The 22,894-nt window shown below is 33.2% G+C and overlaps 4 protein-coding genes and 1 pseudogene across 4 annotated transcripts; 1 reads left to right on the top strand and 4 right to left on the bottom strand.

Moving 5' to 3' along the window:
* Positions 1-3,884, top strand: LOC11417156 (LRR receptor-like serine/threonine-protein kinase RPK2). Its single transcript, XM_003618678.4, has one exon. It carries the CDS (start codon positions 208-210, stop codon positions 3,544-3,546), a length of 3,339 nt encoding a protein of 1,112 aa, XP_003618726.1. The 5' UTR covers positions 1-207; the 3' UTR covers positions 3,547-3,884.
* A 3,536-nt stretch (positions 3,885-7,420) lies between these two features.
* On the bottom strand, positions 7,421-10,262 carry LOC112422682 (serine/threonine-protein phosphatase PP1 isozyme 4-like; annotated as a pseudogene).
* Positions 10,263-10,571: 309 nt separating this feature from the next.
* LOC25495338 (uncharacterized) lies at positions 10,572-13,733 on the bottom strand. Its single transcript, XM_024786032.2, has 4 exons — positions 13,348-13,733; positions 13,152-13,244; positions 11,600-13,061; positions 10,572-11,327 (listed from the first exon to the last, which is right to left on the bottom strand). Exons 1-4 carry the CDS (start codon positions 13,731-13,733, stop codon positions 10,572-10,574), a joined length of 2,697 nt encoding a protein of 898 aa, XP_024641800.2.
* Positions 13,734-13,815: 82 nt separating this feature from the next.
* On the bottom strand, positions 13,816-16,489 carry LOC120575857 (uncharacterized). The gene is made up of 4 exons (XM_039826586.1): positions 16,385-16,489; positions 16,033-16,213; positions 14,619-14,933; positions 13,816-14,334 (listed from the first exon to the last, which is right to left on the bottom strand). The coding sequence occupies exons 1-4, from the start codon at positions 16,487-16,489 to the stop codon at positions 13,865-13,867; spliced, it is 1,071 nt and encodes a 356-aa protein (XP_039682520.1). The 3' UTR covers positions 13,816-13,864.
* A 5,768-nt stretch (positions 16,490-22,257) lies between these two features.
* Positions 22,258-22,894, bottom strand: LOC11414931 (transcription factor UPBEAT1). The gene has a single exon (XM_003618674.4). The coding sequence runs from the start codon at positions 22,820-22,822 to the stop codon at positions 22,529-22,531; it is 294 nt and encodes a 97-aa protein (XP_003618722.3). The 5' UTR covers positions 22,823-22,894; the 3' UTR covers positions 22,258-22,528.

Raw genomic sequence — 22,894 nt, 5'->3', positions numbered from 1 at the left:
ATTAACAACAAAAAAACATGTACGAAAAACGCGTTTTGTTTAGGAAAAAACAGAGCTTATGTTTGAGTCGTGTTTGTCTCCTTGTTCTTTCTATTTCTGCATCTTCACAATTTCAAAATTAGGGTTTTCAGAAAACCCCAATTTTCACTTACTTCACCAAAACACTTCCAAAAAAACTCAATTTCTTCACATTCCATCTTCTATGAGATGTTTTCATCTTCAATTCTCATCAAATGGAGTTTCTTTCTTCTCTTCTTATCTTCTTCAAACGACGCCGTTTCATCATTTTCCGATAAATCAACTCTCCTCCGCTTCAAAGCCTCTCTTTCCGACCCATCCGCCGTTCTCTCCACCTGGAGCTCTACTGCCAACCACTGTTCCTTCTATGGAGTTCTCTGTGATTCCAACTCCCGTGTTGTTACTCTTAATATCACCGGCAACGGTGGCGTCCAAGATGGTAAACTGATTTCACATCCTTGCTCTGATTTTTATAAGTTTCCGCTTTATGGGTTTGGAATTAGGAAAAGTTGTGTTGGTTTTAAGGGTTCTTTGTTTGGAAAGTTTCCATCTTTGATCAGTGAGTTTACTGAACTTAGGGTTTTGAGTTTACCCTTTAATGGGTTAGAGGGTTTTATTCCTAAAGAGATTTGGAATATGGAGAAACTTGAGGTTCTTGATTTAGAAGGTAATTTGATTGGTGGGTCTATTCCTTTGAGTTTTCAAGGTTTGAGAAAATTGAGGGTTTTGAATTTAGGGTTTAATAAGATTGTTGGAATTTTGCCTAGTGTTTTAGGTGGTATTGATAGTTTGGAGGTTCTGAATTTGGCTGCAAATGGTTTGAATGGTTCTGTTCCTGGTTTTGTTGGGAAGCTTAGAGGGGTGTATTTGTCTTTTAATCAGTTTAGTGGTGTTATTCCGGTGGAGATTGGTAAGAATTGTGGGAAGCTTGAGCATTTGGATTTGTCTGGTAATTTGTTGGTTCAAGAGATTCCGATTAGTTTGGGGAATTGTGGTGGGTTGAAGACGCTTTTGTTGTATTCGAATTTGTTGGAAGAGGATATTCCTGCTGAATTTGGGAAGCTTAAGAGTCTTGAGGTGTTGGATGTTTCGAGGAATACGCTTAGTGGTCATATTCCTCGCGAGCTTGGGAACTGTACGGAGCTTTCTGTTGTTGTGCTTTCCAACCTTTTCAACCCGGTTGGGGATGTTGAGTTTGTTGCTTTGAATGATGAGTTGAATTACTTTGAAGGTTCGATGCCTGAAGAAGTCGTGACACTTCCAAAGCTTAGGATTTTGTGGGCTCCCATGGTGAATTTGGAGGGAGGTTTTCCTATGAGTTGGGGTGCTTGTAGTAACTTGGAGATGGTTAATTTGGCTCAGAATTTCTTCACTGGAGAATTCCCGAACCAGCTCGGTTTATGTAAGAAGCTGCATTTTCTTGATCTGAGCTCAAACAATCTTACTGGGGAGCTTTCTAAGGAACTACAAGTTCCATGTATGACTGTGTTTGATGTTAGTGTGAATATGTTGTCTGGTTCAGTTCCTGTTTTTTCCAACAACGGCTGCTCTCCATTTCCTTTATGGAATGGGAATCCATTTGAATCTGTCGACGTTACGTCTCCTTATGCATCATATTTTTCATCGAAAGTTCGTGAGAGATTACTTTTCACATCATTAGGGGGAGTTGGCATTTCAGTCTTTCACAACTTCGGGCAAAACAACTTCACCGGCATTCAGTCGTTGCCAATAGCACGAGACAGGATGCAAGAAAAGAGTGGTTACACACTTCTTGTCGGAGAGAACAAACTCACTGGACTATTTCCTACATATTTACTTGAGAAATGTGATGGATTAGATGCATTGCTTTTGAATGTGAGTTATAATAGGTTTTCTGGTGAGTTTCCTTCTAATATTAGTAAAATGTGCAGATCACTGAATTTTTTGGATGCATCTGGAAATCAAATTTCAGGACCCATTCCACCTGCTTTAGGGGATTCGGTCTCTCTAGTTTCCCTGAACCTCAGTAGAAACCTATTACTAGGTCAAATTCCCTCTAGCCTCGGACAGATGAAGGATCTGAAGCTTCTATCTTTGGCTGGTAATAACTTGAGTGGCTCAATTCCTTCCAATCTGGGTCAGTTGTATTCCTTACAAGTCTTGGACCTTTCAACAAACTCTCTTACCGGTGAGATTCCTAAGTTTATTGAGAACATGAGAAATCTGACCATTGTTTTGCTGAATAACAACAACCTTTCTGGACACATTCCAGCTGGTTTAGCTAATGTAACTACACTCTCTGTATTCAACGTGTCTTTCAATAACTTATCTGGATTCTTGCCATCAAATAGTAGCTTGATCAAATGCAGCAGTGCTGTTGGGAATCCATTTCTAAGTTCCTGCCGTGGCGTTTCTCTGACTGTACCATCGGCAAATCAACAAGGACAATTTGATGACAATTCTTCCATGACTGCAGCAGATATTGAAAAAAGTAGCGATAATGGTTTTAGCGCTATTGAGATAGCATCTATAGCTTCTGCTTCAGCCATTGTCTCTGTTCTTATAGCCCTCATTGTTCTGTTCTTTTTCACGCGAAGGTGGAAGCCGAATTCCAGGGTTGGCGGTTCTACCAAAAGAGAAGTTACAGTGTTTACTGATATCGGTGTCCCTTTGACATTTGAAAATGTTGTCCAAGCCACGGGAAATTTCAATGCAAGCAACTGTATTGGGAGTGGAGGATTTGGAGCAACTTATAAGGCAGAGATATCTCAAGGAATCTTGGTGGCAGTGAAACGTCTTTCAGTTGGACGTTTTCAAGGTGTTCAACAGTTCCATGCGGAGATTAAGACCCTTGGAAGGCTTCATCATCCAAACCTTGTAACTCTGATTGGTTACCATGCTTGTGAGACAGAGATGTTTCTCATATATAATTATCTTCCAGGTGGTAATCTTGAAAAGTTCATCCAGGAGAGATCCACAAGGGCCGTGGATTGGAAAGTTCTTCACAAGATTGCGTTGGACATAGCGCGTGCACTTTCCTATCTGCACGATCAATGTGTACCCCGTGTTCTTCATCGCGATGTCAAGCCTAGCAATATCTTGTTGGATGACGATTTGAATGCTTATCTATCCGACTTTGGACTGGCCAGACTTCTAGGAACTTCGGAGACACATGCTACAACCGGTGTCGCAGGAACATTTGGTTATGTTGCTCCCGAATACGCAATGACATGTCGTGTTTCCGATAAAGCTGATGTGTATAGCTACGGTGTGGTGCTTCTTGAGTTGCTCTCAGATAAGAAGGCATTGGACCCTTCGTTTTCTTCTTACGGAAATGGTTTCAATATAGTAGCATGGGGATGCATGCTGCTGAGGGAAGGAAGGGCAAAGGAGTTCTTCGCCGCAGGGTTATGGGATGTAGGACCGGAACATGATTTGGTAGAGGTTCTTCACTTGGCTGTTGTATGTACTGTTGACTCACTATCAACAAGACCTACAATGAAACAGGTTGTGAAAAGACTAAAGCAACTTCAACCTCCACCATGCTAGCCCCTTGTGTGGCTGTGCTCTTTTGAAATCATTGTTAATTGGTAGCAATATTTTTCTTCCACTTTTTAATTTGTAACTTTGTAATTTGTGATTTATTAGATTTTGGTCCTTTTTTATGGACTTGTATTAGGTAGAGTGCCCCAATTTGTACGTAATCATCCCCTTGTAAATTTTAATATAGTTGTATCCCCAATTTTCGACGCAATTTTCTTGATTAGTTTAGGGGACTTGGTGATGGTTCTGCAGAAGAATGTAGATGTTTGATTTCCACGCCACAGGCATCTTTTTCATCTCTATGTTGTTCAATAAAATTATAGAATAAATTCAGTTTCTTGAAATTTTTATGTGGTTGGGGTATGGTATTATACTATGAGTACATCGTTTATACATTTTTATCACTCAAGATGTATTTTTAAATATTACTATATTTGTTCTTAAAGTACAAGACATTTAAGAAAGGGAAAACCCCTAATGGCTAATAAGGTCCCAATCTTAATATGGTCCCTAATGTTTGAAATTGTGCATCACTTTTTTCTTGTTTCTTTTTCAGTAGGTGTGACTTGAAAAGGTTGGGATGTCAGAGGTGGCGTTATAAAGGCGGGGTGTGTTGGTGGGCGAATTCATCGCCTCATTAGGCTATGTGCTTTCTGAGGTTGACTGCACCAGCATCATCGACGGTGGAGGTCACGGAATTGATACACAATTATTCAGATAGCCATGGAGACATCTATTTCATGAGAATATTTGTTGTTGGAGGGGATTTGGGCTTTGTCTTCGTTCATGATTTGATAGTGTTTTTTTGTGTCATTTGAATTGATGTTGTAGAATAATCACTTGATTGCTTAGGTTATGTACCACTGTTCCTGACACATGCTTGAATGTTAGATAAAATGGGGGACAATTTTGTAGCTGATGGTAAATTCTATATCATATACCACTCTAATAAATTCCTATGGTAAGTCAAAAAATAACTGGTTATATTGATGCTTGCAATTTTTCTGTGAATAGTGTTGTTGAGCAATTGTTTCAGAACCGTTTTAATTAAGCCGCAAATTTATTCAGATTCATAAAATTGTGATCATATTGTGACTATTTTGTAAACGGTAGTGATATATGTACATCCATTATTCATTTGATGACAACTTTTATGATAATTTTGTTTTTCTCTCTTCTTATTGGTTAAAAATAATTGAGAGAGAAAAAGAAAAAAAGAGGAAAAGAGCAGCATGTGAGTATGAGAGAGAAAATTGTACAAAAATTATTATAAAATGTTGTTATAAGAACAAATATAATCAATGTAGGTGTTTAAATGTTGTTATATGCAATTCGGGCTTGTGCTGTCTAAATATCTTATTGTCACCACATGTTATGATTTTATTGTCATGTCTGGTGAACAATTCTAAATATCTTACTTACATCTCCGAGGCCTCAATATGGAGAAATGATATTTTGAAAACATTTTTTGTGACAATTTTTATGACAACTTTATCTTTCATATTCATATTATTTTTTTACTTTCTCTCTTTATTATTTTAGTTTTTATATCAGTACCTACTTTCCTTTGTAAATTAGTTGTTGTCACTCAAATGATTGTTCAAATAACATCTCATAATAATAATAGAATATAATTAAGTGGCATTTTAAACTTCTTTAATTTTCACACAACTCTTAGCTAGACATTAGAGTATGAAATAATCATATTTTTTTTTTTAAAATTTCCTTTCATGTATTTTTAAGTGTAACTAAAGTGTTCATGTTCTTTGTCCTCATGAACTTAACTTAGTTGGTAGGGATAATGTATAATATATGCAACGTATGAGGTTTAAATCCCGACCACCATAAAAAAAAAGTGTTCATGTTCCCGATTCATGTTTTGCAAATTTGAGAGTTCATTCTAATTCTAACAAGGTGAGTACCAATTATATTGGTTTAGTTATGTGGTAGAAGTTTCGGTGTTAATTTGGGAGTTCAAATGAAGTTGGAAGTTGTGAACTCAAGTAGCTAATAAGACGAATTGTTTAGATTAATCAATTTTTTGTCAAACAAATACAATAAAAATTAATTATGTATAAAAGATATTTATTTAGTGGTGTAATTGCAGAAACGAATATGTTAACATGTAATGGGCATTTTCAGATTTCTCTTTCTCTCTCTTCTCTCCTTCTCAAACCCTAGCTGCAACGCTTTTCTCCTTCTTCTTCTTCTTCTCGTTAAAGGGGTGATTTAGGGTCAATTTTGACCCAAAAATACCCCTCCCAGTAGTTTTTTTCCTTCTATCTTAATTGAATAAGTGATTTCACATATTTTCAGTTTTATTTCGTTTGTTTTTGTGATTTTGTCGTCTCTGCACGACTCTATTTGTTTTGATTTCCCGTCTTTGTGCGATGTGTTTTTGATTTCCCGTCTTACTGCGGTGTTTATTTGATCCAGGTTGAAAGATTAGCTTTGAGCAAGTGCAGATCCGATCAATGACTTTGTTGTCGTCAACGTTGCAGATCCAGAGGTATGAGTATTCCGGTGACTTGAATATAGTCATAGACATATGTATTTTGTCGTTTTATGCTATTAACATGAATGTTATGAGTTTGTTCACAGATTCATCATTTTTATTTTTAGCGAGTTTGTATGGTATCGATGTACTCTATCAATTTAAATGAATGAATATCGTTTATTTAAAATAAAATAAAAAAAAAATAAAAAAATAAAAACATGTAATGGCCGTTAAACGTTGGAACTTGGAAGCATATTTGGAATTAACGGAGCTTCTCTTTTGGTCTTCATTAGCAACTATGTTTCCCTTAGTATACAATATTCATACGCTTATTGAATGAATAATTGAAGATAGTATAATTGATTCTGATGGTAAGAAATTTCATCGGTTCCTTTTCAAATGATCTAATTTTTTAGATTTTGTTAGATTTTTTTTTTCATTTATCATTATCTAAATTCAAATCAATATTAACTATTGTTTTGTTATATAGATAGAAATAGGTGTAATTAAATAATAAATAGCTTTTAAGTATTATAGAGAAAAAGATAAATAATTTTATAAAAAGTAACAAAATTTATCAATTTTTTTGATATATATATAGAAATAACGGCAAAATGATGGTCAGAAAGCAACGAAAGTTATATTTTCACTAACCACGTTTGTTTAATTGTGTTTACTTTCTAAAACTCTATTTAACTGAGTAAGCATTAAATTTTTTATCGAAATTTTACATTAAATTACGAATGATATTCTATATGATTTTTTTTATATACATTGAAATTATAAATGTAGATATTTGTGACTTTCAAATGTAATAAACTCAACAAACCAACAAACCATTTTTATATTTTTCAATGACAACAATAGTATAACAAATATTAAAAAAAAGAATTAAATATAACAAATATTCTTATCTTTTTTAATAACACCAACAATATAACATTATTCTTTCAAAAAAAAACAATATAACATTATAATAGAAAAATTTGTAAAAGGGTATAACTTTGTTTTTATCCACCAATGACATATTTATCTGAATAAAATTGGTGAGAATCACAACACAAACTTATTTATCATTGATAGTCTGATAATTAGACTATCTTTGATAACAAAGTAGGTCAATTTAATAATCATACATATCGTGTTGTAGAATAAGTAAAAAAAATACTAAATGGGAAAAAGGTAAATAAAAAACCTTTGTTTTAAGGTCAATCAGTGGTATTTTAAATAGTCATTGTATCATGCTCAATGCCTTGTTGGATGGATTTAGGGTTCAATTTGATTGACCACCTTAAAATCAATTGAGCATGCGATCTACATTTGCAGATTTTAATTTAACATGTCGAATACATCTTAGTTAATTAAGGAATGATGTAGCAACCATCACATCTTGCTTGACATCATGAACTTTGTTTTCTTCTCTTCATGCTTAAGAATCTAGAAGGAGCACATCAATTTCTCGTCCACACTCATCATTGCACCAACATTGTCAAATTCACTTGTTTGAATCGTAACAAGTTGTATGTTTGCAAAGAATTCATACCATTCTCTACAACCTGATGAGCATGACAAATAAGGTCCAAGTCATGCCTCGTCAAAAATTCAACCATGCGCCAAAAGTGCAGGACACTCCTCCATCATTCATGCCCCAACCCTTCACATCTTTACCAGGATCAGACCAAAGCAAATCATAGAGCAAACCCGTTTCGGGAGAACTGGACGAACCAGATTCTGGATTTGGTCCAAATTTATAAGGTCACGGGAAAGACCACCATGCATGCACAATATTTTCTCATCTATAAGAGCTTGCCACTGCCACTGGAAGGCAGATAAAAGATTTTGTAAAGGCTTTCCAAAGCCTCACGTTAAACTACATTCGTCATAAAAGCCATATATCCTATTAATGGAAGCACACTTGTCATTTCCCCTTAAAAGGAAATTTTTTTTCAGGATATTTGATTTTATAAGCAAGCAAAAGACATATGGTTTCTAAGCTTTGCTTCCCACGATCGACATAGTGGTTTTTAAGCAAAAGACATATGGTTTCTAAGCTTTGCTTTTCAGGATATTTTATTTTATTTTTTTTCAGGATATTTATTTCAAATTATGTTGGTTTTTAAAGTAAAATATTCATAAGGGTATCTAGTGGTGGCCTTAAACATAATAGGGATAGGCGGTCGTTCAGGGCTCCATTCATTAATGACATCAATATTTGTTTAATAATGCATACATGTAGTATAAATATTTAAAGTTGCACTAATTAATTTTAATATTATATGTCAAATAATTAGTAAGTTATAACTTTTTTCTACTAGTTTGTTTGTAAAAGTGTTTTTTTTTTGTACGTATTTGCGGAATAGAAGAAAAAATATATAAAAAATAGATGAAAAAAAATGAGAAAACAAATACATAATTATCTTTCTTGATATTTCTCGTCTAATTTCAAAGTGATAAATGATGCAATTTATATTTTTCTATAAAATAATAGAATGTTACTAAATATTCTGTGATTATTTCTAGAAAGGTCAGTTATTTGACAAAAAATAGAAGCACAATACATAAATGTAATAAGGGTTAAAGTTGAGAATCTCTTTGTATTTCTAAATCAATAATATTTATTCTCACATGACATGATTCAAAAAACTTATTTACTACATACAAAATGAGGAAAATATGCATTCTTTAAAAGATATATTGATAATTCATGCCTATAGTAGGTGTTGTTGTTTCTAATTGAAATACATGATTTCAAAAGTCATATTTAATACATGAGGAATGAGATAGATATGTATTATATGTAAGATATATGAGTGGTTTGTGCATATAGTAGTTTGTGATTGAAATACATTACTCCAAAGTCAGATTTAGTTCATGAACATGAGAGGGAAAATCAATTATGTGTGATTAATTTAAAATTATTTTTTTTTAAAAAAAAAGTCAAGTTAATTATATATTATTTTATTTTAATTAATTAAAAAATCATGCATTCACCAAGGTTCGATAATTTTATAAAATAATTCGATTTGCAAGCTTATTCAAGCAAGTTGCACTCACAACATTAATTAAAAAATTGTCCAGCAACGTTAAATGTTGCAATAGTTTTTTCTTAATAGGATATAAATTGTTTTATTTTTAGATCATTCTATATCAACAAAAGGAATAAATTAGTAGCTTATATGGAATAAGCTTTGTCAATTTTGGGTTTAAAAAAAAAGACTTTGTCAATTTTGAGAATTTTTTAGAGGAGTTTTGAGATTAATAGTTGGGTTTTGAGATTTTTTTTTGAGAATTTTTTAGATGACAACACTAAATATTTTAATTTTTAGTATTGATCATTGTTGTTATGGTTGTTCTGAACGTTTGTAAATTGAACCGTAGTATTTAAACAATGATTTGTTTGTTGTAAACCCTAAACGTTACAATATAGAAAACTACAACAGTCTATCTATTGTCAGAGATATATGCACAATTGGCCGAACTCTGTGATCAATTGTTGTGTTCTTGTGTGTTTTTTTATTTGCTTTCTTTTGAGCCACATTTGCTATTATAACCAATAACAATCATTCATTTCATAGCTTAATGGAAATGTCAAATCCTGTCTTCATAGTATACTAAATAAAACATGTCATAACACATGAAGACGGGTGGAAAACAATAGGATCAAATGTTCCTCACTCCACAGAATCTTGAGATTAACTTTAGTATGAAAAAAGTTGAGCTAATTCATCAATCAATCAAGGTCCTAAATGCATTTGACATTTCCTCATTTTTCAACACTTCCATATTTACAAAGGCTGCTAGTTGGAATTCAAACTGGTTAGTCCGACAACTGGGAATGGCCAGTCTTTACAAATGTGATACTTCAGTTGAAATGGATCTATACAACTCCAAACCATCAACTGCTCATCCTATTGATACTACTCTTGCACCAGTTTCTCCAGAAACAAACAGGCCGATAAAGTCTAAAAAGTGCTCAACAGATGAATGTAAAACAAGCAAAAGGGAAAGCAGAACTGAGAAACTCCTCATCTTCATGCTCAATCTGCAGATTCTTGGATTCCATTAGAAAATCAATTTCTTCATTCTTAAATTTCAGAAAGAAACCCGTTGTGATTAGATCAGTGAGTGCAGGAACATGATCGTGATTCTCACGCAAAACACCCTCAGATATTGCTTCAGAAAAATATGTAGCATATTTCAATATTTCATCAGGAGCTCCATCCATCTTTTGGATTATAAACTTGCAGCTTTGACTCTCCCAACGCACCCTTTTGTTGGCTTTCTTGGTAATGATTTTCCCTGATGATAATGATAAACTATAGCTTACATTGATTGGCTCCTTTGTCTCATGAAAACTTAAGTTGAGAAAATTTTGAACAGCTTCATGTCTCTTTTTTGGTTCCATTTCAAGGCTAGAACATGCAAGAAAACCAAGAATAAGCTTAGCTAACCCCTGTAAGTTGAAAATGTTATTAGGGTCAACATTCTTTAGTTTAACATCATGCTGTAAGGATGTTGCTTCTTTGCATAGTAACTAGGAGATATTTCTAGCACCAATTTTTCTGTAAATATCAGATAGTTTAGACTTGGACAATGGTGCCATGTTATGCTGAGGATACCACACAAACAAAATTTCCCTCTCAAAAAGCTTCATCATATGTAGGTTATCAGGAATGAAAGCATCTTCCTTGTCAAGCAGAAATATGTTATCATTTCTTGATGTTGCAGGTAGTTTAATAAAACTCTCTGCAAGTTTGGTCTCGTGTTTTGAGCTCAAAAGTTTCGAGATAGACTTCCAGAACCTGCAGCACTCATCATGTGACAATTGTTTCACTGAACTCCCCCAATCATTCCAAAGGTCAACATAATCATCTAGTGACGGCTTGTTCTTGACTTTCAATATTGCATTGAAAAATTCAAGAATATTACTATCATAGATATCTTCAAGAAAATAAAATTTTGAACCAGCAAAAAGTTTAGCAGGGTCATGTATGATACATTCTTCAGAATCAACCCACTTACCACCATTTATTCCATCCAGAACCCAAATCTTTTTTGCAGATTTCTCCTTAGGTTTCCAGTTCTGTTCAAATAAGTACATATATATTTTCACAATATTATCATGATCAGAGAGAGAATCAAGGTGACTGGCAAGCAAGGAGCACCCCTTCTCAACTTCACCAATGACCCCTATTGCATTGAGTTCTTTCTGGAAAGATGCAATTTTAGGTCCATACCAATTCTCATCAATAAAAGGTCCATCAGTTGGATTCAGAAGCAAGTTTGTGATCTTGCATTAGAACTCGGATGCATCCCAGAAAAGAAAACACACTTTTAGGCTTAATAGTGGAGGGTTTTGAAGGAAATTTTAGACATTCGGACACAAACTTCACTCCATCTTTCAATTGAGTAACAACGCCAAAGCTCTTCAGCTCTGCCTTGTACTCATGCATTCTCATACCACGTTTCGTACCGTAATCAATGAAAGGGAGACAAGTTATAGAAGATATTGATTCCCACTCCGGACCATATAAAATGCATTCTCTTGGGCACACTGAATACTTCCAAAATGCAGCCCCACACTGGATCATACAAGAAACATTCACTTGGCGTTTTGAAACCGATGTTTGTCTTCAAGAAACTTGTTCCCCTTAGCAAATTTAAGACTTCAATAGGGACATTTGAATGTTTGATGCATTCCATTATCAAAAGAATAGCCTCAGCCGTCAAAGAAGCCAAATTTGAGGGCAGTTTTAAATGCTCTATGACAACTTGGTAATTTCCATTGAAGTCAACTATCACTCCTAACAACTTGAGCTCCACTTTGTAATTATATATTTCCTCACCGAAATAATCATGATCAATGAAAGGTATATCACTAATCTGTGATGCAACTTGCCATTCTGAACCATTCAATACAGATCCAACTGGAGACCTAACACCACAAGATGTCTTTAGCCAACTTCCCTCTTTGATGTTGTCCACAAATTTGTCGAAAGGAAGAAGACTTTTCCTGAGATATTGGATGGAGTTAAGCATCAAAAGAACATGACTCTTTCTTAAAGAGAGAGAAGCCGCACGACACATTAGCTCTTTCCCAATGAACTCACATGCTTCCTCATAATCGAACATCACTCCAACTGTTTTCAACTCCTCTTTGTACTTATTTATTCTATCCCCATAGAAGCTCTCATCAATCAGGGGAATGTCAACAAGAACTGAACCACTTTGCAGAAGTTTTTCCAACCATGAACCAATTAAGAATGACTTCGAAGGAGGTCTGTATCCACATGTAACTTTAAGCCATCTGCCTTCTTTTAGGCCTTTCAAGAACATCTCTGGTAGGTTCACTCCCCTATACTTCAGTTTCTGAATCCAATCCAAAAGCAAAAGGGCATTTTCTTTGGTAAGTGGTGTATCTGCGGCTGAAAACCCAGCATTTGGAGGAGATATATAAGGTATGTCGGAAGCTCCAACATGGGTTTTGAGGAAACCAATAAGCTTCCCATAATCTGTATATTGGCCTGCATAAGAAGATGCATTTAGGTACGCCTTTCCTAGCTCGATGTAATTTTCATAAGTCCATGGATTAGAAGAAACAATCAAGCCTGCCCATTTGCTCACATTTGCAGGCACAAGAACCTCTTGTCTGCTTTTAGTTATACTTCCATAGTTGTCCACAAGTGGCATAGATTTACATAGATCATCAACCTCGCGAGTTGACAAAAAACCGTTTGACAAAGAGTGGTATAAGAAATGAGCATAAGCAATGACAAGCTTACTATTATCAATAGAACTGCAGAGGACATCTGCAAAACTGTACACATTCAGAGTGAGAACATTAACATCATTTGCTAACCATTCCAACAAACGTTGGTTCGTGTGCAATTGGGGGATAGCTTGTTGTGTGCTTTCTGGCATGAACCATTGGTTCGTTGCACATGCAAATACATTGTTCCAAGTGATCATCCAAGAACAAGTCCGACCTGAGTCTGCTAGTACTGCTCTCTTGGCATTGTGGTGTCTGCATTCATGAAGACTAAAAAAAGACCGAATCCCATCAGAAGCCACATATTTAATCAATGGAATATTAACTATTTTGGATTTATAAAACCTTTGCCAGTTTTTAGCAACAAAATATAAAAGCTCCAGATAGATATCTTCTGATACTCCATCTGCAAGATTAGAACTCTGGATCAGTATGTACCTGTGTCACCCCTAAAAAGTTCAGTACATCATCATACTCTTTTTTATCAAACAAAGAACTCAAGATTTTCATTCTATCATGAGAAGATAGGTCAAGCAAGTACACTCCTTCCTGCCGGGCCTTTGTCAAAATATTCCGAAACTTACGCAGTAGCCTACAAACTTCACGGGGCTTATAGAAGTGCTTCTGGTTCGAAAATGTCTCAATAGGAATAATTTTTTCTTCAGCCAGTTTTGCTTTAATTTCCTCCCTCACATGATTGAAGTTCCCATGACGAGAACTATGAATTGGAATGAACTTGAACAAATAAATCAAGCTGCTTACTGGAGCTTCATATGATCCTGCAACAAGTGTTCTGAATGCTTCCATAAAAGCTGATGGAACGCATTCAAGTATCCCTTGATTCCACTTATTATCCAAGAGAATTGTCTCCCTTGATGAGGCAAGGACAAAATCAGCTTGAATTATGAAAGGAAAATTAGTGACCATGCATAAACCCCTGGTAAGCTCTTATTCTTGTGAAGCCTCTCTTGATGTGGGAAGACCAACGTCACAACACAGTCTTCCACGCCCATTCTCCTTTCCACCACATTTTCCAACTTGACAGGAAACTTTTGCTTTCACATGTAGTAGCTGCATACTTTTTCATCATTACCATTTTCCCCCGCAGATAAATGGATAGTGTAAGACTCAGCATTCAAGTTTTTTTTTGCCGCAGAGTTAATCTCGCTTGAAATAGATACAGTAGTTACAGATTCCATTTTGGGGTCCTCATTATCTTCTCTGACAGAAAAGTCTCTGATCTTTGAAAGGAACGATAAAATTTCTGGGTGAATGCTTGAGAGCTGCTGTTTCACAGAATTTATCTTGTCCGCCTTCAGAGGTAAGACAAGTGTTGTAGTTGGAAGGGAATCTTTACCATATATCTGCTTTATGTCAAGAAGGCGGGTTGGCTTCTCCTCAACCCATTCAGGAACTATATACCCAAGACTGCATTGTGGACAAGGATTCTCATTGAAGCTTATCTGATATCCATTGCTAAAAATATAAGGCTGAGCAGTAACCAGAAACACACTCTTGAAACCAATTCCTGAAATTCAACCATTGGAGAGGCTGTCAAAGATTTGCATCATTTTCTACAATTTGGCTACTCTAATGGATATCCATAAACAAGAATAATCTTATGGCCCCTGATTCAGAAGGTTTTTTAATTGATTCAAGCAACTTAAATGCTCTTACTTACAAGTTACAATTCATTCAGATGCTAAAATATCATTTAACTTATATTCAATGAAAGCAACCACATTAACACAAGTTTATCACAAGTTAAGAGTACAAAATTAACTAACAGGCATTTAAATGTGAAAATATAACCTTTTTCGCCTATGTAACCGCTACTCCGATTGCCTTTTTTTGTTGACTGTCCAACACTGCAGATTGACTCGATGTTTTGGCGAGAGAAACCCTTTTCATTGTTAAAAATGAGTAACGTGGCTGCAGCGCCAGTAGCCGCTATGTCAGTTGAAGTTATGATGAACTCCAATGTAGGATTCACTCTTACAAGATATTGGTTATCTTCAGCATTCTGTACAAGTAAAGCAATGGTGGAATAGAAATAAGGAAACCAATCAGTATGCTTAAAAGTCTTAACAATATTCCTGATCCTGATATTCAAGATGAAAATTTTATCTTATTTGTAACTTCAACATAACCGTAGAGATCGATGTTTGTTTTAATCCTTTTATTACTGATAGTATGGTTGAAAAAAACAATACTAATACTATAATGCATAAACTTTTATGGAATTCCTTAATCAATCAAATGTTGTGCACAACACAACAAACATGCATTATTGCAAAATATCATAGTGTGCGTGTAAGAAAAGAAGTGAACTAGAAAATTGATGAAAAGATGACTGAGGTACTGTTTGGTTGAAAATAGTGGATAGTTGATCAACTATCTTATAGCGGAAAGCAAATAAGCTAGCTTTGATTGAATTTGTAGTTTTTGGTAAAATTAGTGGTTGAACTACATGATAAATAAATGACATTAAAAAGATATGTTTACTTAATATATTTTTCTTCGATTAAGTTGACAGGGGAAAAATTGATAAGATATAAGCTACTTGAAGTAGTTTATCAAAAAATGCTATAAGCTAGTAAAAAAATGGATATAAGCTTGGGAGAAAAATCCTTACCAGACAAGTCTAGTTTGGTCATATGAGCTTATAGGCTCAAAATTTTGTCTTGCAGAATAGATTCTAAGGGTCCGTTTGCCAAGCACAATAATTTAGCTTATAGCTTATAAGTTCATATGAATAGAAAGGACTTATTTGGTAACCATCTATCAGCTAGTTGTTATAAGCTAACTTATCAGTTATCTCAGTATCACCGACACTTCTAATCGAAGGCATGTCAGGTGTTAGACACTAATTCGTGTGATTACATTCGGTCGTCATTTTTTTAAAATTACAACCGGTGTCTATTTGTTAATGTCAGTGTAGGTCCGGCGCCGGTGTCTAAAGGCGTATTTAGTATCTGACGTGTGTCGGTGTCCGACACTAACAGACGTGATTACATTCAGTTATCTCTTTATTTATTTTTATTATTACAACCGGTGTCAACGTATAAGTGTTTGCGTCGGTGCTTCTGACTGAAGTAGTATTCGGTAACTGACATATGTGATTAAATTCAGTTATGTCATTTTTTTTAATCACTAACGGTGTCGAGGTTGTACGTTCAGTGTTTGTGTCAGTGCTTCATAGCCTGATCGTAAGTTATTTTTTTACCAAACAGATCTAGGTAGTATACAAGATAGTGCCTGAATGAGCTCCATGAGGAAATGAGCATATCAGTGGTATAAAGTTCAGCAGAGAGATTCTTAACAGCTTGATGAAGATCTTCAATCAAAGGGTTTGGTTTCCCGCCAATAGAGAATTTTCTCCTTCGTATCTCTTCAATATGCTTCTTCTGTGTACCAATTTTTCACACACACTGTGAAATTTGTAACAGAAAAAATATATGAAATTAATCAAAGAAAAAATCGTAATAATCATAAATTTGAACAAGGCTACTTCTTGAGCAAGTAATGTAAATAAAAACAGTTGAAAACGTAAATTTGAGGATGAATCGCACATGAACCTTCTTCTTCTTCCTAACCTGTGTGAAGCAATGGAAAACGCTAGAAACTGAACAAGACTCGGCGTAGAAATGGGTTTCTTCTTTCGGTATGAAGAGAGTTTTCATTACTGCTTTTGTTGCTACTATCTTGGGCTCAAGTGTCAGTGGGCTTCATGAAATGAAATGATGGTTGCTTACTTGCTTTCAGAGAATTCGAGTTTAATTTATAAATGAAAAGATTTTGATCAGGTTTTATTTATCTCGTGATCAAGCTTTAGATTAAGATTAAGATTATCTTATAAAACGACGCTTAGCGTGTGTTTGGTTATATGGTTGAGAAAATTGATTTTGATAGAATTGATTCTCTAGAATTAATTTTGGTTAAAAGTAATTCTGACTAAAAGTGATTTATGTTTGGATACATTTATGTAAAAGTGAGTCGAACTATAAATTTGTATGTGAAAATCAATTCTAGAATCAAAAGCTACAAATCATAGCTTCAAGTAGAATCAATTTTTGAGGCAGAATCAATTCTAATTGACGACAACCAAACATGTCAGAATCAATTCTACACATTCAGAATCAATTATAGTCTCTCTAAAAGTGGAACCAAACATACACTAACAAAGTTCCTTCAATCGGGAATCGAAATGTTAACACACCAAAAAAAAAAATATGTTTCTCTGAAAACAAGAAGAAAAAAAAGATTTTATGAAAATAACTTGAATCTTATTTATGAATAAATTATGTTTTAATCGAATTTTCTTTAAGAGTTACTTATGTAGTAAATAATCTCTATAAATATTAAGAATTTCATTTAGTTCCTACAACAACAAAAAAAATCAAAACTTTTTAGTCCTCCTAACATTTTTCTTTAGCATTTTTAAGGACCAAAAATATTAACCGAAAATTTTACATTGAGTAATCACGTTGACGGAAAACTTTACAAAGACTAAAAAATGCTATTTTTTTTAGGGACAAACGAAATTTTGGATATTTATATCATCTATTTAATTTAACTCTTTCTTTAACTAAAAATATGAGTGGTTAACACGTGAGCATTAACCTTTTAACCACATGAAATTCTTAGCCTTTTATTCATATTTTTGAAATTTTTAATAATTATTTTATTGATTAAATATCCTAATTTTAATAAATTAATTATCAAATTCCTTTTTTGTTAATTTTTCTAATTATATTTGATTAGATTTCAATTTTGTGTATTTCAAGGAGCAAGGGATAATTCTCTCCAAAAAAAAAAAAGGAGCGAGGGATAATTGCTACTATGTGAATAAGGATAACTCTTAGGCTTTGTTTGGAAGTTTGGAGGGGAGGGTTTTGAAAGATGGAAGGAGCAAGTGGAAGAAACAGAAGACATTGGGAGGGGAGAGCTTTGGAGGTTAATTTTTTACTCATAATAAAAAATCTCTCTCATTTGGAGGAACTTAAAAATTGTATTGGGGGAGGGTTTTGGGGGGTTGTGGAGGGTTTATATCAATTTTTCAAATTCAATCTATGTTGTTATAATATTTTTAAAATTAAAAGTATATTAATTATAACTTGTTCAAAAAAAAAAAAGTATATTAATTATAAGCATTAGTTTATCATTCTCTAAAAAATTGTTCTTTCAAAAAATGTGAATTTTTTTGTTCATTTTTCTATATATTTCTAAACCCCCAAAGCCCTCGCCTCCCTTCCCCTCCAAACTCCCAAACAAAGCCTTAAGATAGTTATGTCCAATTGTAGGGTTTATGGTTCTGGGTTTAAAGTTTAAGTCTGGGTTCATATTGATTCTTTGTACTTGCAACATACTATAGACCATCATTTTCATTTTTTTTTCCTTTTATTTTTTTAAAATTCAACATTGATCACTCTTCAGATTTGCCTAAAGCATTGAAGATTAGTTTTTGAATATATAAAATTGACATAAACTGAGTTCAATTTTAAGAGTCGCTTATTTAAAAGGTAGCTCAACTATGTGCGAAAAATTATGGATACTTTATTGTTGACTCGAAGACCAATCTCATGATAAGTCCAAAAAATTCATCTAACAACTTATTTAACCTAGCATGTGATAAGTGAAAAATATATTTCTATTTGAAAAAGGAAGAAGTTATATTCCCTATATGTTTGTTTCTTTTTTAAGGAATATATTCACTATATGTTAGTAATTCCTAGACACTCATTAGAACAATTTTAAGTTCAATGTCTCATTTAATTTTTTGTTTTGGCATTAAGCCTAATTACTAGATACATTTATATAGTTTTTTTGTCTTAATGTATCTTCTTTTATTAATACCACTAAATTCAGACACATATAAATACAATACCTACTTTTCTTAACATACATACAAATTACTACAAAAGAGGTTTATAAAAAAGATACAAGTATAGTGCTAATGTATGGCTTAATGTGGGAAACTAAACATCTCAGAAGTATTTTTTTTTTTCAACTCATGATGTAAACTATAAAGTTTATGCATATAGCTAAATGGCTTCTTTGCAATTCATCTCATGAACTCGAGCCTTCTGCATTTTCACTAGCTCCAAAAATCATACCAATAGGACCATTTTTCTTGCAATAATCAACTTGATTACTCCAAAGGAAACTTATGGCCACATGCTCAAACTTGTTTGAAATGTCAAGATCAACAATCACCGTGTTCAGTAATATACAATTTCAAGAACTATGATGTGATTCTAAGTTGTTCACCACAAAAGAAAATTTTGAGCATTCTTTACAAGTCACTGTGATTGGAGGAACTCAACACTAGAGAGTGTTGGAAATGAGATACCAATGTTGTGTTGGCCTTATTTTGCTGATAAATTTTCAAATAGGAGCTATATATGTGATGTTTGGGAGGTGGGAATGGAGCTTGAAAAGGATGGAAGTGGTGTGAAAAATAGAACATGTTTTGAATGAAGAGTTGAAAGCAAGGGCTAAAGAACTCAAAGGAGAAGGTTCAAATTAGTATTGGATAAGATGGTGTGTCAAATAATAATCTAGATAGTTTCATAAGTGATCAAAAATATAAAGCTGAGTTACAATTTGTTGTTAATTATGTAAGACCAACATTTTAGATTGAATGTGTGTCTAATGTTTGACAAGAGTTGGTAGACTACACATATGATAACTTTTAATTTCTATTTTCTTAAGGTATTATCAATATTTGTGTCTCTATGATTGATTGTACGTATCTAGTACTTGTGTTTGTATGCAAGTGGATTAAGCATATTTCACATTATATTACTTACAATCACTATCTTTTCAAGATGCAAATACAACTATATACTCGTTATCATGATTTTGATATAATTGATTTTGGTTAAAAGTGATTCTTCCTAAAAGTGATTTGTGTTTGGATAAAATCATGTAAAAGTAAGTGAATTATAAATTTGTTTGTGAAGGTAAATTATAGAATCAAAAACTACAAATCATAGCTTCAAATAAAATCAATTCTACACCTTCAAAATCAATTTTAGACTCTTTAGAAATGGGACCAAACATATACTTAATTTGCTTGATTTCACTTTGAAGTTTGAACCTCTTCCAATTGTAACATGTGAATGGTCAAAAAAAACAAACCTCTACACAAGTAAAAGTATGACAAAAATGTGATATTTTTCAAGGATTACCAAAAGTATAAATAAGAATAGAAAAATGTTACTTTGACACAACTTGAAATCAAACATAGACATATGATGTACAATACTATTTTTTTGGTTAACTTCTTTTTACTTTAAAAAGATATAAAAAAAAAAAAATAGAAGAGACAAATATATACTTATTCAAGTCTCATTGGCCTTCCTTTGAATTTCCTCCTTTATTAACATTTATCCTAGTAAAAAGAAAAACAAGGAAGTAAAGTAAATATATTCACTATGATGAATAAAATAAAAAACAGGACAAATATTTTTAAATAGTTTCACAACAAGAAAACAGTATGTCAGTGAACAAAACAACAGTAAAAACAAAAATAAAAGTATGTAGACATAAATAGGGAAGAGACAAAGGTACATAGTGAAAATAGATAACCCACATGATGTTTCCAAACCCTTTATGGATTTTAATTGAAATTATGCAAGTGGGGGCTAAAATTATACATACATAGACACATGGTGATATCTATAAATAAATATATACAGAGAAATAACCCTAAAAATTTGGCTTTTGCACATGGGTTCATTGAAACCTTGAGTGAACATGTCAAGATCATGACAACCACACAGCATGCTTATCATAGTCCAGGAATGAGGACCTTGCTGTCCATGTCACTCAGATATTATCTGAAATATCAGCATGAACGCATGCCCCTTCCCATATTCTTTGCAGGCACTGTGTCTTCCTGTGCCATACTATATTACTTACATTGTCTAATTTCTATTTACTTGCAAATATTATATATAAAAATTGTAACTTGTAATAAAGAATCCCCACAAAATCGACTTATGATGTGAGGATTGTCCCACCAACACTATTGGGTTGCGAAAACCTGATAGCAAATGGTTCAATGGATCTTGAATAGACTCTTAAAAATTATGATTGTGTCTAACACAATCCCATAAAACTGGCTTGTGAGATGAGGATTGCCCTCACTTATAAACACATTGTCCGACAATCTCTTATCCGATGTGGAACTCTTAACATTACAATCAATAACGCTACGGAAATTAACTATTTGCTAGATAGAGTGATAGGATTTTTTAACCTGATCACTAAATCAATCTTTAAATCTATCGTTAAATGAGTTTGTGAATGATTTAGAGGTTAGTCTTTGAAATGTCGTGAAATCCTAGTTGTTAATGTTACCAACCGATGAAGTGACTTATTTGACATTTTCGAGCTTTAATTCGATCTCTAAATCCGTCATTATACATCAATTTTTATACGTAGTGTCATATGTGTAACTTTAAAATTAATAAGTGTAATTAAAGTTAAACATTTTTAACGGTCTAACATTCTTTATTTTTGTATTAATTCTTCGATTCTTAGAGAAAATCTGATAATTCGAAGTTCAATCGATAGATAAGTAAAGTTTGTCAAAAACTTATTCTATTTAAAAATCAAACTAATATGATGTTTCGTGAAGTTTATTAATCATTTGAGCTAAATTGTTTGCTAAATTGTTTGGCTTGGTAAAACAGTTTGAAAGTGTAAAAAGAAATTTTATTGAGGGTTATATATAAATGAAATACTACTATTATATATAACTTTTTAATGAGAGAGACTCTTACTGTGGCATTCACTATAGCCATGTTCATAAATGGAATGAACATCACAAAATGTTTAGGCATATGAAAATGAATGAAACTGTCTCATTCATTCATGACAATTGCTTAGTACCTGACGACAAGCATGCATGTTAGTATTTAATATATTTTTTAAGTTTAAATTGTTTACCTCATGGTCAAAAGCTGAAAAAATCTTCAGCTTTTATTTTGATAAATATTTTTAAATTGTTAAAAGTGTTTAAGTAACAAATAATTCACTAGAAATGAAGTCTTTTTTGTCAAAAAAAATAATAATACATTGTGTCATTGTACTGTTTATGTGCATATATTCATTTTTGTGAGGGGTGAAAATAATTTTGGCAACAAAAAATTGATTTAGATTTTTGTCAACAAAATTACAAAATCATGGTTAAATGACTACCAAGTAAACATGCACTTAACTTGGAAACTATATAAAATAAAATAAAGAAAGAGAAAGAAGCTTGAAATTCCCCTTCCAATATTTGCTTTCCTTGTTCTCTTCCATTAACTTGACACAAAAATTCAGTTTTGTTAACTTCTAATTTTTTTTTTTACTTTGCTTTTGGGATTGGAATTTAAAGGATGAACATTGAAAAGCAACTATTCAATGCCAATTATAATATTTTCACTAACACAAAAAATAAAATAAAAATATCACATGCATTGGATTTCCTTTGCAAATTCCCAATCTTTACTTCTTCATTAATTTCTTCCATCCCAGTTTCTCTCTTCCACCAAAGAGAATAAAATTAAGCCCTAGCCAAATCTAATGAAAATTTAAAAAAAAAAAAAAAAACTACTAGAACAAAGATCTTGTCTCATTTTTCTTCATTAATAAAAAGGCAATTAAATAAAACATTTAAATAAAAGAAAAAGAAAGAAAAAAAGAACCATGAAGGAGAGTGAAGCTAGCTATAACAATACATCATGTTCATTATTCTCAGTGTTGTTTCCATAAATCTCAACAAGCTTCTGAAGAATCAACACCCTTGTTCTTAGAAAAACTATGTAATCAGCAGTTTCCTTAAACAACTCATCAGTTTTCACTTCATCTCCATTGTTAGAAGGAATTAAATTTTTAAGAGCTTTTAGCTTTTGTGAAAGCTTCTTCTTGGACTTGCATTTTTCTTCCATTTTTCTTCTTCTTGTTCTTCTTGTGGCTTTTTTCACAGAGAGTTTGTAACTATGTTGTGTGTTTGTGCTCATTGTTGTTGAAACAAAAACAGAGGAAAACAGGGGAAACAGAGGAAACAGAGAGAGGAAGGAAATGAGTTTTGT

This window comes from Medicago truncatula, chromosome 6 (genome assembly GCF_003473485.1).
Source record: "Medicago truncatula cultivar Jemalong A17 chromosome 6, MtrunA17r5.0-ANR, whole genome shotgun sequence".
Classification (NCBI taxonomy): Eukaryota; Viridiplantae; Streptophyta; class Magnoliopsida; order Fabales; family Fabaceae; genus Medicago; species Medicago truncatula.
The sequence above is the reverse complement of the archived record's forward strand: the minus strand, read 5'-3'. Positions and strand labels throughout refer to the sequence as shown.